The sequence below is a fragment of the Rhinopithecus bieti genome, unplaced genomic scaffold, assembly GCF_001698545.2.
Source record: "Rhinopithecus bieti isolate Rb0 unplaced genomic scaffold, ASM169854v2 scaffold_759, whole genome shotgun sequence".
Lineage (NCBI taxonomy): Eukaryota > Metazoa > Chordata > Mammalia > Primates > Cercopithecidae > Rhinopithecus > Rhinopithecus bieti.
In genome coordinates, this window is record NW_016803631.1 from 591,994 (window position 1) to 611,390 (window position 19,397).

At 37.7% G+C, this 19,397-nt stretch overlaps 1 protein-coding gene across 8 annotated transcripts in view; it reads left to right on the forward strand.

The window, feature by feature from the left end:
* Positions 1-346: 346 nt before the first annotated feature.
* Positions 347-19,397, forward strand: part of GOLGB1 (golgin B1) — an 89,624-nt gene continuing 70,573 nt past the window's right edge. For 7 of the 8 annotated variants that reach the window (XM_017891087.1, XM_017891094.1, XM_017891103.1 and 4 more), the window contains exons 1-4: positions 347-1,673; positions 15,744-15,841; positions 16,680-16,832; positions 17,361-17,513. In XM_017891087.1, the coding sequence (XP_017746576.1) occupies positions 15,746-15,841; positions 16,680-16,832; positions 17,361-17,513 (402 nt within the window). In that variant the 5' untranslated portion in view covers positions 347-1,673; positions 15,744-15,745. Of the gene's footprint in view, positions 1,674-15,743; positions 15,870-16,679; positions 16,833-17,360; positions 17,514-19,397 lie in introns of all 8 variants that reach the window. The other variant, XM_017891121.1, reaches the window with a different exon arrangement.

The window sequence follows — 19,397 nt, forward strand, 5'->3', positions numbered from 1 at the left end:
AAAGCTGAGATCAAAATTACTACCTTCCTGTAGCTTATAATCTAATGAGAAGAGAGATACAAGATAAATGAATAAAATATATAGTATGTTAGATGGCAAAATGCTTAGGGGGAAAAAGAAGCAAAGAAGTATAGTGCATGCAGCAATTTTATTTATGTTTGTATTGATACATATTTGTACATATTTATAGGGTGTGGTAGTTTGATATATGCATACAATGTGTAATAATCAAATCAGGGTGTTTAGGGTATCTATCACCTCGAACATTTATCATTTCTTTGTGTTGGGAACATTTCTAATCTTCTCTTCTAGTTATTTTGAAATATATATTGTTAACTATAGTCACCCTACTGTGCTATCAAACACTTGAACTTATTCCTTATATGTTTGTACTCATTAACCAATCTCTTCCCTGCCTCCCCCAACTCCACCTTCCCAGGCTCTGGTACTTATCTCTGCTCCATGAGATCAACTTTTTAAGCTCCCATATGAGTGAGACCATGGGATATTTGTCTTTCTGTGCCAAACTTATTTCACTTAGCATAATGACCTCCAGTTCCGTAAGATGGGCAGCCAGGAAAGGCCTTACTGAGCTCATGTTTGAATTGCGAAGTTATGTAATCATTAAGATGAGTATACATACAATGGGCCAGTTGAGTGCACAGTAAGATTCAATAAATTCAAACTAACATTATTCTTATTACCTAGAGAGTGCCTGAAATGACAGGTCACTGGGATTTGGCTACTTCCCTCCCTTTCCTTAGGGGTTTAAGGAGAGCATGCGTGATTTCAGTCTTTTGCTGGAGCTCTTCACTGACACCCATTGCAGAGCCTGAGCCCTCAACTCTCAATCTTTGCTTAGGTCCTGGCTCAGGCTCCACTTTGTAAGAGGCGCCTTCCTAGTAGTCACTACTGTCTCTCTCACAATCATGTCCTTACAGACATCGCTGATCCTCTTTCATACTGACACCGGGTTCTAGTCTGAATTTCATCACTAAGTCGCTGTTTGACTTTGGGCAAGTTACTTCTATGGTTAATTATTTTTCATCAACAAAATCAAAAGGTCATATTAGACGAAGAACTAAGAGGCTCCAGTATTTTTTGACTCTAAGAGTCCCATATCCCCGACTTCCTTCTCACAGCTCATTCAACAATCCTAATGGCAGCGGGTGCCCGCAGTCTCAAGTCTCTGCGGAAGCCCAAGCCGCAGTCTGGGTCAGTCACAGGCGACTAAGCGGAGGAATTAGACGAAGCCATCATAACCACCTAACACTGAGAACACCTGACCTTTCCCAGAACGCCCGCCCACTCGGCATTTCCTGTCCCTTCCTAGATCTTCTTCCGGGGCACCTACTCGCTTCTAATCACGCCCCTCATTCACTCTTTAGGGTCCATTGGCTGTTTCTTTGAGGAAGCGGAGCATCTTCTGTCGTTGATTGGTTTCCGTCATTGTTGATAGGTTGGTAACAAACAAGGCGTGCCTGGTCTCCCTGGTAACGCACTGCCGATAGTTCTGATTGGTCGGTGTCTTAATCCCATCTTCCGTCCCAACTGCTAGTGGCCGAATCCCTGGCTGGGCGCGGCGGTGGAAGGTGTTGCGTACGGGGTTCCCGAGCTGACGTGGCTTGAATTGGGAGGGGGGCGGCTGGAGCCTCAGGCGGCAGCGCTTCTAGGTGAGTGGGGGACGCTCCCCAACTCTTCCCTCTGCGAGTCCAATAACAGTCACCCCCGCCAGAGGGGTCGCGGGAGCTGCCCAAGCAGCTACACTGGAGTCCCCTCCTCGCCCCGCCTCTCCCGGATTCAGTCCTGGATCCGGCCCTTCACGCGCCTCCTTCACCTACCAGGCCTCGTTCTAGTAGCCCACAAGCCTCTCGGCCCCACCGGAGGGCCTTCGGGGTCGCCCTACGCAGACTTGGACCGCTTGCTCACGGTCTGTCCCCTCCCCGGCACGTTTCTCCCCTGGGAGCGACGGGGAAAAGCGCCCAGGTCAGTCCTGTCCGCACGGCCTTGTTCCTGGAGCGGCCTGCCTAAGTCGGCCTCGGTACGCAGCCGCTGACGTCGGAAAGAACCTGCCGGGCCCCTGTGCTCAGGCCCTAAACAAACTTAGTGTCCCGAAGGGGAGGCGGGACCAAAAGAAATCAAAGGTCTTGAGGGCGGAGATCACAGAATCATTGGCGATATTAATGCAAACGGAGGCCTGTCCAATGATCCTGCTAATGCTAATGGGTTACTGGAAAGATGAGAAGAGAGGAACGATCCCAACGATCCCGTCAACACGAAAATCCTAGGAATCAGAGGTGGGCAGGCTGTTAGAGAAAAAGGAACCTCGAAGAGAGTTCTCGAGGAAAAATAACTTGGTTTGATGGTGTGGAGTGTGTTTAATCTGCACAACCGGAGTGTGAAAGGGAGGGTGAGTCCCTTGAGGAATGAGGAATATATTTGTCTGACTTATTTAAAGAGCTCCCGTTGGTCTGTGGGGAGCGGACACTTTGAGAGTGGGACAGGGATATTTAAAATCATGAATAAGTACTTTCAGTTTTTGAGATAGTTGGAAGCTGTCCGAGCACTTAAAGGACCTTCTTACAGTTCTGTGCAAGATGCAGGCAAGTGGAAGGCTCTTTACAGAAGGGCCGAAGGCCTTTCCAAAAGCGTGAATTTATAAGATTTAGATGGCCAGAATGGTTATGAAGAGGCAAACTCGGAAATATTCTATTGGAAAAATGGCAGGGTTTGGTTTTGGAATGGATGCAGGAAAAAGTTGAAGAGTACTCCAAAGTTGCAGACATTGTACATTAACTGCTTCATAGCTTTTACTTTTCATCCCTTGACCACAGAATGACCATTCAATGTTTTTCTCTTCACTGCATTAATTTTTTTTACAACCGCAGTAGCTTCCAAACCTTTTTAATTGTACTCCCTATCAGTAAAACATTTTTGAGCATGCATCTCCCCAAATATTGTATGTTTAATTATTCATAGTGTATGACTACCGCTGTAAATATGTTGTGTAGAATATGAAATATGCAAAAGTATAAATTTAAAAGAATGAAATTTTTAAAAAGCCTTGTCCACCCTTTGGGACCTCCCAGTCCAATTTGACAATCACGTGAAGATGCTTCCTTGTTTTTCAAGAAGGTCGTTGGCATTTCTGGCATCCAGACCCTGGGATGCAGCCTTTCTTAAAAATAATCTTTAGAAGGTTTCTTTCAACCCTCTGCTTGAGGTTTATAGGCCCCTTTCTTTTCTCCCTTTGATTAATGGATTAATTAAAGGGATGTTGACTTTATCTTTGTTTATAAAATAAATCATTCATTAATTTCTCTAGGTTAACTACTATTAGGAATACCACTGATCATTACATACCAGTCTGTGGTTAGAAACCATTATGTAAAAGGAGACTAGGCTCTATATTGCTGTATTTTTAATTAAGCTATTTTAAAATCAGCTATATGCTTTTGATGAAAGGAAATTTAATACAGAAGGATACAATGTAAAAGAAAAGTCTTTTCTTCTCTATCTACTGATCTACCCATCTCCATTCCCCACTTCCCAGAAGTAAGCTCTGTAAATAATTTCTTGGTTATATTTAAGAAATTTTCTGATCATAATAAAGCACATGACAGTATATGCCCCCTTCTGTCTTTCCCACAAGTGGAATCCTAATACACATGCTCGTCTACACCTTTCTTTTGTCCTTTCATACTGTGTATTAGGCACTTTCAATACCCATGGGTATAAAACTACCTCATCCTTTTAGATGGCTACATGGCAGTCCTTTGTAAAAATATAAAAATTATATTTAGCCTGTCCCCATTGATGGACATTTAGATTTTCAGTCATTAACCATCAAAACACTGCTGTAGTGAACATCCATGTATATATATCCTAGGGCCCTTGTGTGAACCTGTCTGTGGTTTAAACAATATGGAATTATTTGGGGCCATATTACTATGAATCATTTTAGTTTACGTACTGCTTAAAAAAAAAAAAGTACTTACCTAACTATTAACATAGTGCCCTTATCCCCTCATTCTGTTTTCAACCTGAGTGAAGAATATTGGGCAATGAGATTATTCAGAAAATAAAATATTTTCTGTGTATCTTCACCCATCAAGAAGCTTTGTCAAACTATGTGACTGGGGAAATTACTTAACATCCTTCTGCCTTAGTTTACTCACCTTAAAACTGGGAATATTGACAGTACTCCCTCTTGCGTTTGTTTTAGGGATAAAGTGAGTTAGGCCAGGCGCAGTGGCTCAAGCCTGTAATCCCAGCACTTTGGGAGGCAGAGGTGGGTGGATCACTTGAGGTCAGGAGTTTGAGACCAGCCTGGCCAACATGGTGAAACCCCGTCTCTACTAAAATACAAAAGTTAGCCAGGCGTGGCAGCGGGTACCAGTAATCCCAGCTACTCGGGAGGCTGAGGCAAGAGAATCGCTTGAACCCGGGAGACGGAGATTGCAGAGAGATCGCGCCACTGCACTCCAGCCTGGGTGACAATAGTGAAACTCGGTCTCAAAATAAATAAATAAAATAATAAATAAATAAATAAATAAATAAAATGAGTTAAATAATGAGAAGTAAGTTATGTATAAAGATATTGGAGCAGTGCTTGGCCGGTCATGCTGTGTATGTATGTTATAGCTACCACTTACTTTTAAATTCGTTTAATTAAAATAGTGGCTTCTGCATCATGAAAAATAGTTGTTCATTTTCTAATTGTAAAATTATGTCATAATGTCGAATATGTTATTCTCAGCTATACAGCACTACCTGTTAGCCCCTCAACTTGGTTGAAAATCATTTTGAGATTTAAAGAATTAAGGACAACTACTGAGGCTTAACTAAATAAGCATGAAATAAGTTTCAGGAGTCACCTCAACTGAAACCTAACCACCTTTCTGTGTTTCTGTGGGAAAATGTGATTTAAATTCCAAAATAGATGGCATGTGTACATATACACACAGGCATGCACTCACTGTCTTCAGTTATTTTGCTTATTTTCCTGTGCATGTTGTTCTGTTTTCTGTGACTAGGGACATGCTTTGTATTTCTTTTTATATTTTTATAGTTCCTAGCATAATGCTCAACACCAGGTGGTTGTTGTAAGAATAATCGTTGATAACAGTGAAGACTTGGAGAAAATAAAACTTACTTAATTCTAAGTGCCACTTCAACATGTAAGTGTTAAGGTCCTTGTGAAAGCTGTGGCCAGCATAGACTTTGAGGAACTGTTTTATTTGCCGCAGTGTTTTATGGAATCCCTGGCCTTGGCATGAAGCCCTGTGTTTTATTCTTTTCCTTAATTGCTATTCATGATCTTGGTGCTTTATAAAATAACAGCAAGAACATTGTTTGTGCAGCAGTCATACGTATTCCTTACATGAATTTATGACTATGAATATGAATATTCCCCCTTTATTAATTTTTATATATACATATACATATATACATATATATTCCTTACATACATTTATGACTATGAATATGAATATTTTCCCCTTTATTAATTTTTATCTATACATTTGCCCATTTCTGTCTACAGTGAGCCTAATAGAGGGGAGAACTCATCTTCCTTCATTTAGCTTAAGCATGGCTACTTACTGGCTTTCTTGCCGTGTAGTTCCCAAACTTTGAGCTACCAAAAGCCTACAACTGTGGCTGAGGTGCCCTTCCATTTACATTTCCAGATCATTCCTTTAATGTCAACAGCTGTAGAGTAGGGGGCATTAGAATGGTCCTTGTCAGTCTTCATTTTAAGATGAGGAAACTGACGCTCTAAGGTGACTTACCCGCTATGATGCAGCTTCTTATTGAGCCAGGACTGAAAACTCAGTTCCTTGGCTCCCAGTTGAGTGCTCTTCCCACTATATCACCTGCTTTCCTGTGGATCTCTGAGATTGTTGAATCAATCTATGAGAGACTCCTTTTGTCTTGCCTGAACTGGTACATCTCTAGCACTCTCCCAAATTTTTATCTCATTTAAATATTAGTCTTTCCTTCCTTAAAATGTACATATTTTTAAATGGTTATGTGAGGAAAGTAATCTGCTTTTCCTTTAAATAGCTTTTTATTTTATTCTATTAATCTTTTTTATTTTATTCTTTCTTTTTTTTGAGACAAGGTCTTGTTCGGTTGCCTAGGCTGGAGTATGGTGGTGTGATCATAGCTGACTGCACTCTCAAACTCCTGGGCTCAAGTGATCCTCCTGCCTCAGCCTCCCGAATAGCTGGGACTACAGGCATATGCCAGTAGGCCCAGCTAATTAAAAAAAAAAAAAAGTTTGTGGAGACAGGGTCTCACTATATTGCTCAGGCTGGTCTTGAACTCTTGCACTCAAGCCATCCTCTCACCTCAGCCTTCTAAAGTGCTAGGATTACAGGCGTGAGCCACCCTGCCTGGCTGCTATTGTATTATGTATTTAACTGAGGGACCTTGAAATGTCTTAATTTCTAAGTGTCAGTTTTCCCTCTATAAAATGGGGGTGATGATAATACTTACCTTGCAGATTTTGTTAAGAATAAAGAGTATGTAAAGTGTCTGGTACACTTACTTGCATTTAAATTAAATGTTGCTCAGTAATTGTTGCCATTAATATTATCATTATTATCCTGTGTTCATGTGTATGTGTTCTTCGTTTGCTATGATATTCAGTGATACTCAGTAGGATGCTGGTGGGCACACTTCTTTCTGGGGAGGGTCAATCAGAAACTCATGTGGTAGTGGTATGGGTTTCCATAGTGGATTTCATAATAATTAATGATATTTGAATTACTAGAATAAATCCACTTGGTGGTAATTTTTTTCAGTATCTAGTCAGATTCAATTTGCTAATATTTTAATTAAAATTCTAATTAAAATGTATTTAGAATGTTGGCATCAATATTCATAGAGCGATGGTTTGCAATTTTTCATTTTCTTTTTCTATATTTTGGAGCAATATAAATAGCAACTTCTATAGCACTTAGATTCTCTCATTTTTGACAATTGGGTAGAATTTTCTAATAGCAACTATTTCTGGTGTTTTAGCATTGGTGACTTATTTTATAATTTTTCCATGGAAATTTATGTATTTACAATTTCTATTCCTAAAGGTATTAATTTTGATTAACTGTTTTTTTATTATATTTTAAATTCTAGGGTACATGTGCACAACGTGCAGGTTTGTTACATAGGTATCCATGTGCCATGTTGGTTTCCTGCACCCATCAACTCTTCATTTATATTAGGTATTTCCCTAATGCTATCCCTTACCCAGCCCTCCACCTCCTGACAGGCCCTGATGTGTGATGTTCCCCGCCCTGTGTCCAAGTGTTCTCATTGTTCAGTTCCCACCTATGAGTGAGAACATGCGGTGTTTGATTTCTGTCCTTGTGATAGTTTGCTGAGAATGATAGTTTCCACCTTCATCCATGTCCCTGCAAAGGACATGAACTCATCCTTTTTTATGACTACATAGTATTCCATGGTGTATATATGCCACATTTTCTTAATCCAGTCTATCATTGATGGACATTTGGGTTGGTTCCAAGTCTTTGCTATTGTGAATAGTGATGCAGTAAACATACATGTACATGTGTCTTTGAGGTAGCATGATTTATAATCTTTTGGGTATATACCCAGTAATGGGATTACTGGGTCAAGTGGTATTTCTAATTCTGATCCTTGAGGAATTGCCACACTGTCTTCCACATGGTTGAACTACTTGACACTCCCACCAGTAGTGTAAAAGTGTTCCTATTTTGCCACAACCTCTCTAGCATCTGTTGTTTCCTGACTTTAAATGATCACCATTCTAACTGGCGTGAGATGGTATCTCATTGTGGTTTTGATTTGCATTTCTCTGATGAACAATGATGATGAGCATTTTTCCATGTGTCTGTTGGCTACATAAATGTCTTCTTTTGAGAAGTATCTGTTCATATCCTTTGCCCACTTTTTAGTAGTGTAAAAGTGTTCCTATTTTGCCACAACCTCTCTAGCATCTGTTGTTTCCTGACTTTAAATGATCACCATTCTAACTGGCGTGAGATGGTATCTCATTGTGGTTTTGATTTGCATTTCTCTGATGAACAATGATGATGAGCATTTTTCCATGTGTCTGTTGGCTACATAAATGTCTTCTTTTGAGAAGTATCTGTTCATATCCTTTGCCCACTTTTTGATGGTGGTGTTTGCTTTTTTCTTGTAAATTTGTTTAAGTTCTTTGTAGATTCTGGTTATTAGCCCTTTGTCAGATGGGCAGATTGCAAAATTTTCTCCCATTCTGTAGGTTGCCTGTTCACTCTGATGGTAGTTTCTTTTGCTGTGCAGAAGCTCTTTAGTTTAATTAAATCCCATTTGTCAATTTTGGCTTTTGTTGCCATTGCTTTTGGTGTTTTAGTCATGAAGTCTTTGCCCTTGCCTATGTCCTGAATGGTATTGCCTAGGCTTTCTTCTAAGGTTTTTATAGTTTTAGGTCTAACATTTAAGTCTTTAATAAGGTTTAAGGAAGGGATCCAGTTTCAGCTTTCTACATATGGCTAGCCAGTTTTCCCAGCACCATTTATTAAATAGGGAATCCTTTCCCCATTTCTTGTTTTTGTTAGGTTTGTCAAAGATTAGATGGTTGTAGATGTGTGGTGTTATTTCTGAGGTCTCTGTTCTTTTCCATTGGTCTATACATCTGTTTTGGTATCAGTACCATTCTGTTTTGGTTACTGTCGCCTTGTAGTATAGTTTGAAGTCAGGTAGCGTGATGCCTCCAGCTTTGTTCTTTTGGCGTAGGATTGTCTTGGCTATGCGGGCTCTTTTTTGGTTCCATATGAACTTTAAGGTAGTTGTTTCCAATTTTGTGAAGAAAGTCCTTGGTAGCTTGATGGGGGTGGCATTGAATCTATAAATTACCTTGGACAGTATGACCCAGTGTGCTATAATTCTTATTCATATATATTCAAATTATGCTTTTAGCCAATGGGAACCTGCGTCCTTTGAAAGCTTCCTATCTTGTATGACAAGATGTTTCAGGATCATTTTGTACATTTCCACTTTAGAACTGGAATTAGCCATTTCTCTAAGAAAACCTCCTTTTAAAAACTTTTTAAAAATGGGAACGAGTATTTCATGACCCAAATCTAGGCACTAGAGATATTCATTGCTTCTCAGTTTGTCATAACTTTTAAGCCTTTTCAGTGGACAGAGCTAGGAAAATATGTGAACAAATATAAAATACTGAATTGTCATTTCACAGTGTTCCTATTCAGATTCAAAGATCAATACAAAGTTTATATTTTGGGGTTCTTAATTTCTTCTGTATTACATCTGTATCTTCTTTTCATAACTGAAAATACAGAATTAGTATATCCATAATTACTCATTTGCTTTAATTCTACATTTCACATATAGTCATCTAGGAGTAGTGATACTAATATCAGCACCACAACCACTTTAGACGAGATCGGGTGTGTTCAGGGTGGTATGACCATAGACAACAACTACTTTTAATTATTGAAAACTGTTTAAAAAATATTTTTTATTTTTTGCGTATGCTATTCACATTCTTCCCGATTTTTTTTCATGGTTGTCCTATATATTGTCAGAGCATATAATTATTACATACTATGCTGTCTCTTCCTCAGTCTTTACTTAGTCTTAATTCTGTTAGTGACCTTATATTTAATGTTCACCACTAGTTCTTATAATGATGTTTCTTTAGTCATTTGGAGTGTCTCAAGTTTTGCCTCTAATAAATTCTTTAGGAAAGGCTTAAGAGAATATTCATATTTCATGAATTTTCTTGCTTGTTCATAATATTTTGTCTGTTTTTTATATCTGAAGGTTATGTTTGCCAGAAATAGAATCCTTGGCTCACTTTTTTCTTTTCTTGAATATCTTAAATTTGTAACTCTTTTTTTTTTTTTTTTCTGGCAAAACATTGCTGTTGAAAATCTAATGTTTTCTTTTCTTTATCTTACTAGTCATATGATCTTTGAGCCTAAATCCTAAGGGATTTTTTTTTAAGTCCAGTAATTTTACTAGAGCGTTTCGTTGGTCATTCTGAGTTGACACTCTGAGGTACATTGTGGGCTCTTTCAAGATGTAGTTTCAAATCTTTTTTTAAAAACATTCAAATGAGTATTCTTGGATTATGGTTTTTCATATTTGTGATGTTGCTTCGCTTTTCTTCTTCAGGGAATCCTGTTATTCACATTACTTCAGTATTTATCAGTTTCTCGCAAATCCTTTGTAACTCTTAATTTCTTACATTTTAAAAAAACAAACAGATTACTAGGAATTATTTCAGATCACTACAGAAAGTTTAGTACAGAAAATTTGCAAAGATAGTGCAGAAATCTGGTGTACCCTTTGCTTAGTATTCCCTAAGATTAACATATGACATTAGCAGTGTACAAAATTAAGAAACCAACATTGGCACATTAATATTAACTGAGCTCCAGACGTTCACATTTCACCAGTTTCTCCATTAATGTCCATTTTCTGTTCCAGGATTCAATTCAGGATATCATGTTGCATTTAGTTCATTTCTTTTTCTTTTGTTTGTTAAATATGAAGACAATTGTAGAGTCACATGCAGTTGTAAGATATAATACAGAGCTCTTTTATACACTTTGTTGTTTCCTCCAGTGGTAACATTTTGCAAAAACTAATACATAATATCATAATTAGGATATTGAGATTGATATATTCCCCCCGTTTTACTTGTGTATTCATTTGTATATTCATTGTATATATCTGTGTGTATTATTAAGTTCTGTAGTATTATATCACCTGTGTAGGTTCCTGTATCCACTGCCACTTTGTAACTTCTTTCACTGATGGTAAAAAACCTGAATCTCATTATCTACAATTTACTTACTCATTTAACTCTAGTGTACAATGAAGTAGTTTCAGAATTGCTAACCCATACCACTGTGAGAAAGAAATTTACTAACTAGAGTACAGTGTTTATGTCAGTTCTTTTTGTCTTTATCCTTATAGTACCCAGTCAAAACACCATTTTTGTTTCTTAGGTTAGCCCCATCTCCTTCAGTGCAGTTATATCCTATATTTATAATATAGTTAGATCTATTTGTCACAGTCTGCATTCCATTTTTGGAACTCCTGACATCCTGAGTGAAGTTTTAAAAAAATTGTGTACAATTAAGTTTGCTCTTTGGAATGTACAGTTCAGTGAGTTTTGACAAATGCACATGGTTATGAATTTACTACTTCAAAATCATACAGAACAATTCCTTCACCTTAAAAATTCCCTTGTGTTGCTCTTTTATATTCAGCCACATCTCTTTCCTTCAAGCCCTGACAACTATGTTTGTGTGGGTTTATTTCTGGACTTGTTCAAAATGTTATATAAGTAGAATAATATGATGTGTATCTTTTAGTGTTTAGCTTATTCCATGTAGCAAAAGGCATTTTAGGTTTAAGTATTGTGTTGTGTGAATCAATAGCTCATTCTTTTGCTGAGTGGTATTCCGTTGTTTGGATGTGCTATAGTTTGTTACTCATTCACTTGTTGAAGGATATCCTGGTTATTTTCAGAATCTATGATTATGAGCAAACCTACTATAAACTTGGTTAGATGTCTAGGAGTGGGATTGGTAAATGTACGTTTAACTTTTAAAGAAACTGTCAAACAGTTTTCCAAAGTAGCTGTACCATTTTGTATTCTAATCTGCAGGCACTGAAAGTTCCTGTTGCTCTATGTCCCTGCCAGCATTAAAAAATACATATTTCAGGCCGGGCGCGGTGGCTCAAGCCTGTAATCCCAGCACTTTGGGAGGCCGAGACGGGCGGATCACGAGGTCAGGAGTTCGAGACCATCCTGGCGAACACGGTGAAACCCCGTCTCTACTAAAAAATACAAAACTAGCCGGGCGAGGTGGTGGCGCCTGTAGTCCCAGCTACTCGGGAGGCTGAGGCAGGAGAATGGCGTAAACCCGGGAGGCGGAGCTTGCAGTGAGCTGAGATCCGGCCACTGCACTCCAGCCTGGGCGACAGAGCGAGACTCCGTCTCAAAAAATAAAAAAATAAAAAAAAAATACATATTTTAGCAATTCTAATAGGTCGGTAGTGGTATTTCATTTTGCTTTTAATGAGTATTTTCCTAATGCCAGATTAACTTAAGCATCTTTTCATATATTTATTTACCATCCACGTATCTTCTTTGATGAAGTATCCACATCTCTTGCACATTTCTTTATCGGGTGTTTTACTTTATTGATGTTGAGTTTTAATATATTTTTATTGTTTTTTATTCTGGATACTAGTTATTTACTGGATATGCTATTTGTAAATATTTTCTCCTAATCTGTGACTTGTCTTTTTTTTTTTTTTTTTTTTTTGAGACAGAGTCTCGCTCTGTTGCCCAAGCTGGAGTGCAGTGGCATGATCTCAGCTTACTGCAATCCCTGCCTTCCAGGTTCAAGCGATTCTTGTGCCTCAGCCTCCCGAGTAGCTGGGACTACAGGCATGCGCCACCACGCCCAGCTGATTTTTGTATTTTTAATAGAGGTGGGGTTTTGCCATGTTGGCCAGACTGGTCTTCAACTCCTTGCCTGAACTGATCTGCTTGCCTCAGTCTCCCAAAGTGCTGGGATTATAGGTGTGAGCCACCGTGCCCGGCTTCAATGACTTGTCTTTTCATTTTCTTAACATTGTCTTCACAGAGCAAAAGTTATATGTTTTGATAAATTTTTAATCAATATTTTTTATAATATATTGTGCTTTTTTGGTGTCTAAAAGCTCACTGCCAAATTCAGCATCACAAAAATTTTCTCCTGTCTTTATTTCTAATAGCTTTACATTTTAAATGTAGGTCTCTGATCCATTTTGAGATATGCTTTGTATAAGGTGCGAGTTGTATGTCAAGGTTCACTCTTCTGTAGATGTCCAGTTGTTCCATAACCATTTATTGAAAAGATTGTCCTTTCTCAACTTAATTGCATTTGTACCTTTGTCAAAAATCAGTTGACTCGATTTCTGTGTGTCTATTTCTAAGCTCTCCATTTTGTTCCGTTGATCTGTGTGTCTGTACTTTTACCAGTGCTGCACTGTCTTGTAATTGTAGTTAGTAATTTCCACACTCCTTGCCTTTTCATATGTTTTAGAGTCAGCTTTTTGATGTTTACTAAAAGCTTGATGGGATTAAGTTTGGAATTGCACTAATTTTATAGATCAAAATGGGGAGAATTGATACTTTAATATTACAGAGTTCAAATGCATGTATATGTTTTATTTCTACATTTATTTAGATTTTTTATTTCTTCCTCAGTTTTTCAATAGTTTTCAGCATTCAGCAAATATTTGTTAGCTGTCTACCCAAGTCCTGCTCTTCTTTTTCAGTGCTGTTGTAAATGGTACTCTTATTGGTTTCAAATTCCTCTTGTTCATTGTAATGGGAATGCAGTTGACTTTTTTTTTTTTTTTTTTTTTTTTTTTTTTTTGAGATGGAGCCATCTAGGCTCACTGCAAGCTCCATTTCCTGGGTTCACGCCATTCTCCTGCCTCAGCCTCCCAAGTAGCTGGGACTACAGGTGCCCGCCACCATACCCGGTTAATATTTTGTATTTTCAGTGGAAATGGGATTTCACAGTGTTAGCCAAGATGGTCTCGATCTCCTGAGCTTGTGATCCGCCTTGGCCTCCCAAAGTGGTGGGATTACTGGCGTGAGCCACCGCACCTGGCCTGCAGTTGACTTTTATATAGTGACTTTGTATCCTGCAACCTTGCTAAATTCACTTATTCTAGGAGTTGTTTTTTAAGTAAAGTCTACATGGACAATCATTTTGCTAGTTGAGACAGTTTTATTTCTTCCTTTCCAATTTGTATGTCTTTTCTTTTTCTTCTTGTTGCACTGGCTGGGACTCCAGTATAGTGTTAGATAGAAGTAGTAAGAGATGACATCTTTGCCTTGTTTCTCATACGGTGAGAACATTCAGTTTCTCACCAGTAATTATGATGTTGGCTGTAAGTTTTTTAAAAATGCCCTTTATTAGGTTAAGGAAATTTACTTCTATTCTTCGTTTGCTGAGAATGAATTATTCTCATTGCGAATTCATAGTCATGAATAAATATTGAAATGTATCAAATGCTTTTTCTGAATCTATTGATATTATATGGTTTTCCTTATTCAGTCTATTAATATGGTGAATTACATTGATTTTCATATTTTGAATTAGCATTACATTTCTTGAACCCCACTTGGTTGTGATGTATTATCTTTTTATATGTTACTGGATTTAATTAGCTAATATTTTATGGAGTATTTTGAATATTTCGTTGACTGTGACCATGAGGAACATTGGTCTATAGTTTTCTTGTTATATCTTTGTCTGCTTTTAGTATTAGGGCAATGCTGGTCTGGTAAAATAAGTTAGAAGGTGTTCCCTCCTTTTCTGTCTTCTGGCATATATTATATAAAATTGGTATTATTCCTTAAATGTTTGTTGTTACTTGCTAATGAAGCCACCTTAATCTGGAGTTTTCTTTTTTTAGAAGGTTTTAAATGTATGAATTCAATTTCATATTTATATGTGTGTGTATATATATATGAGTGTGTGTGTGTCTGTACACACACATGCACTCACACACATCTACTCATTTATATTCAGGTTCTCTATTTCTTCTTGAGTTTTGGTAGCTTGTGTCTTTCAGTGAACTGACCCATTTTATCTACATCAATGAATTTAAAAGTATAGGGCTATTTGTAGTGTTTATTATCTTTTAATGCATGTTAGATCATTAATGATGTTTCCTCTTTTATTTATGATGCCAATAATTTGTGTCTTCTCTGTTTTTTTCTTGTTCATCTTGACTAGAGTTTTATCAATTCTATTGATCTTTTCAGATAATCAACTTTTGGTTTTATTGATATTCTCTATTCTTCTATTTTATTAATTTCTACTCTGATTTTTTTTTTTCTGCTTACACTGGCTTTAATTTGTTCTTCTTTTTCTAATTTTCTACCGAAGAATTGTAGGTTACTGATTTCTGTCCTTCTTCCTTTTCTAATATATGCATTTAACGCTGTACATTTTGAACAAAGTTTATATTTAAATTTTAGCAAAACCACATGGTTTATCAAGAAAGCTTTCTGAAAGAAGGGGTTCATGGGGCACATAAAAGAAAATGTTGCAGTATCATGGAGTTTATTTGAACAAATGGGAGAGAATAACTGTCTGGCAGAGGAAGAAAGAATAAGAAATTCATGTTTGGATGTGTGCCTATAGTCTTAGCTACCCGAAAGGCTGAAGTGGGAGGATCGCTTGAGCCCAGGAAGCAGAGGTTGCAGTGAGCTGAGATAGTGTCCCTGTACTCCAGCCTGTGTGACAGAGCAAGACCCTGTCTCAAAAAAAGAAAGAAAAAAGAAATTCATGTTTGAAAGTGAAACTACTATGAAAGAAGGGCATTAAAGATAAAAATTACCGTTAAGGTGTATTTAACAATTATATATTTATATTTAACATTGTATTAATGTTTAATGATTAGGTACTTGTATCTTATTTTAGAAATGATGTTAGTGATGGTGATAACCTCTGTACAATTGCCAGTGAAAAGAACAATGTGTGACTACACTGTAAGTACTCAAATGCCTTTTTGAAGACATCATTGTGCTGCAGACTGTGTCTAATACAAATCACCCATACAGTTTTATTTTTTCATTCACGGATGATATGGTTATCAATATAGGAGAAGCCTATGTTCATTTTGCTGATTCTTGGTTTTTTTTCCCCCTTCTTTTCCTGCAGAAATGCTGAGCCGATTATCAGGATTAGCAAATGTTGTTTTGCATGAATTATCAGGAGATGATGACACTAATCAGAATATGAGGGCTCCCTTAGACCCTGTGAGTAGTTCTGTTCTGATTTAAACTGGTAAGACATATGTTCTGTGTTCTTCTAAGGAAAATAATTTAAGATAGAAGGGTGTGAGAAGCCTCTGTGGTGCTAGTTGAAGTGAGGATTTAGAAAAATATTGAAATTTTATAAGTGATCCTTGTAAGTTTTTAGCTTAAAAGCCACAGTGATGGGAAACAAGTCCTGGATACAATTTGAAAGGACTTTCTTATTTGTCTCCCTGGGCTTTGTTTAGTGCCAGATTGTTTTAAGTCCTTTGTTCTTATCCTTGGCTATTCCTGTTCCACAGGAAAGGTCTAAGTGACAAATGGGAAAACTGGAAAAACCCAAAACACCTCTTGGGTTTCAGAATATCTGTTTGCTTTGTAACTTCATTTACCACTTCTCTTATAGTTTGTATTTTATTTTATTTTAAGATGACACAAATTGGCAGTATGTATTATATTTTCTGAAGTCCACATAAGGAATTAATAAAAGTCCTTAGTTTTCTGAGAAGACAAGAAGTAATGCTTAGTGGTTAAGAGAGTTTTACTTAACTACTCTCTAACTTTTGGCCTTTACCCTTACTGGTTTATGATTTTGCCTTTCTTTATTTTCTCTTAGGTAAAATTAGGATGATAATACATGGGATAATGTTTGTAAAATGCTTAACATTTATAAAATACTTAATACATTGTAATGGCTATGATAATGATTATTATTGGATCAGAGTTAAATTCTTGAGTTAACAAGAATATGAATTGGGCAAAACATAAGAAGTTGGAATGAAGAAACTCCTATTGGGAAACTAACACCTGGTGCATTGGCAACTTTTTTCCTAAATATTAGGAATTACACCAAGAATCTGACATGGAATTTAATAATACTACACAAGAAGATGTTCAAGAGCGCCTGGCTTATGCAGAGCAATTGGTGGTGGAGCTAAAAGATATTATTAGACAGAAGGATGTTCAACTGCAGCAGAAAGATGAAGCGCTACAGGTACTATTGTTTTTATCCTTTCTTGTGGAGCATTTGATAAAGGACAGATGATACACACTCACTTTGATTTTTGTCTCCACTTAGATTATTAGAGAATCTGATTATCTCCCTAGTACTATAACCTTATGCCTACTGAAAATAACTTTTGGACTGGGCGTGGTAGCTCACACCTGTAATCCCAGCATTTTGGGAGTCTGAGATGGGAGGATTTCTTGAGGCCAGGAGTTCAAGATTAGCCTGGGCAACATAGTGAGACCCTGTCTCCACAAAAAAATAATTTTAAAAAAATTAGCTGGGCATGGTGGTAGGCACCTGTAGTCCCAGCTGCTCTGGAAGCTGAGATAGGAGGATCATTTGACCCCAGGAGTTAGAGGCTGCAGTGAATTGTGATTGCACCACTGCACTCCATCCCTGGTGACAGAGAGAGACCCTGTCTCTAAAAGTAATAATAATAAAAATAACTCTTAGTATGTGCTAGATAAGAGGTGAATAAACATTTATGTGTTTACCATGATTGTTCTTGGGCAGGAAGAAAGAAAAGCTGCTGATAACAAAATTAAAAAACTAAAACTTCATGCGAAGGCCAAATTAACTTCTTTGAATAAACACATAGAAGAAATGAAAGCACAAGGAGGGACTGTTCTGCCGACAGAACCTCAGTCAGAGGAGCAACTTTCCAAGGTATGGTGACTGGGTACAGTGTGTATTTCCTAAGTTGAAAAAACCTACCAATACAGCAGATCTTCACCAATCACAAACATTTAGGATGCTAAAATGATACAGCACTAAATAATGTTTTGTTTTTTTGTTTTTTGTTTTCTTATTGAGCTTATAGTTCAGCTGGACTGTAGGCCACACACAGGGAGAATGAAAGGCCTACAGAAAACATGGATATGAAATGCCAGTTGTGACTTAGACTTTCAGGGAATTAAAAAAGGCTTACAGGAAGAAATAAGTACTGAAGTGAGGCATTTAGACAGGAGGGAGACATACCTTTTAGAGGCGTTTCATCATTGATTAGAAGATTAAACTATGTTATCTCTAAGGTTTCTTCCAGCTCTGAAATTTTTTAATTCAATGACTTAACACAGAATATTCTGTGTCCTCATATAGTCACATAGTGGTGGATTAAAGCTTTGTGCATGTGGGCTGAATCAGCTGAGTTACCTTGGACTCTCTAAAAGGGAGGCTCTCTAGGTTTATGACTGCAGCCAGCAAAGCAGTTTAAGGTTGGAGATACAGAGGAGGAGTAAGGAAAGTACTGCCCTGTGAGGAATATTGTCCCATTACTCAAATTTTCATTATCTTTCCTCTGTGGTTAAACTCCACATATTCACATTCAGTTAGATATTTAGAGGACAAGAAACTTCAGTTTTGTGGAGAGTTTGGTACAGATTATATGGAGGCAGGCATATCACATGCATACTGAAATTATAGAGTGAGCCTAGACTTCACTGTGTGTAAGAAATCTTTTTTTAAAATTTTTTTTATTTTTTGAGACGGAGTCTCGCTCTGTCGCCCAGGCTGGAGTGCAGTGGCCGGATCTCAGCTCACTGCAAGCTCCGCCTCCCGGGTTTACGCCATTCTCCTGCCTCAGCCTCCTGAGTAGCTGGGACTACAGGTGCCTGCCACCACGCCCGGCTAATTTTTTGTATTTTTAGTAGAGACGGGGTTTCACCGTGTTCGCCAGGGTGGTCTCGATCTCCTGACCTCGTGATCCGCCCGTCTCGGCCTCCCAAAGTGCTGGGATTACAGGCTTGAGCCACCGCACCCGGCTCTTTTTATTTTTTTAGTTTCATTTTGTTTTACTCTTTGACCCACTAGTATCCTTAGTTCTTGGGAAATGAGATTTTAATCAATTTTCTAGGCACAACCCTTGGGATCACTAGTTAGTGACCCAGTTCCTGCTTAGTCTTTCCTCTCAGGGGCTCATGATCAGAGGACATTATTTTTCCTGAATTGATAACCTTATTTAACGTCTTGAAGCTTATTTTAAAAGCTTTTCTCAATCTTCTCAAATAATTTCACCTTGATCCTTCTTTTCCTTTTGGTTTTTCCTCTGTCAGTTCTCTTCCCCTCACTGTGGTAGCACCAACCTCTCTCCTCATATGGCTTTGTTCCCTCCAGCTTCTCCTCAGCTATGATGTCAGATTTTTAAATTACCCATTTTATGTTCTGCTTTTTAATTTAATTTTAGCTCTGAGACCTTAAAGAAATCAATGTCTTAGAGCTCGTTTTCTTCTTCTGTTAAAGAAATGATTTCTAAGTTTCAGCAATCAGTCATAGCAACCCTTTAACTATTATATACTCAATACAGAGCTAGGTATTCTGTGGAAAGTATAGTTGCAGAAATGACAACAGTCCTCAGGTGCTTGACTGACTTAGGTGAAAGTATACAAGTATTCTTTGTAATTCCAGCAAGCAGAAATAGCTTTGTTTAGGGGGTTGGGAGGGACTAAATTTATAGAGAAGCAGAATCTCAGTCTAAGGGAGAGCTTTTGGAAAAAAAAAAATAGATTATTGAAAATTTGGATTTCCCCTCACTGGCTCTTTTCTGATGTTTTG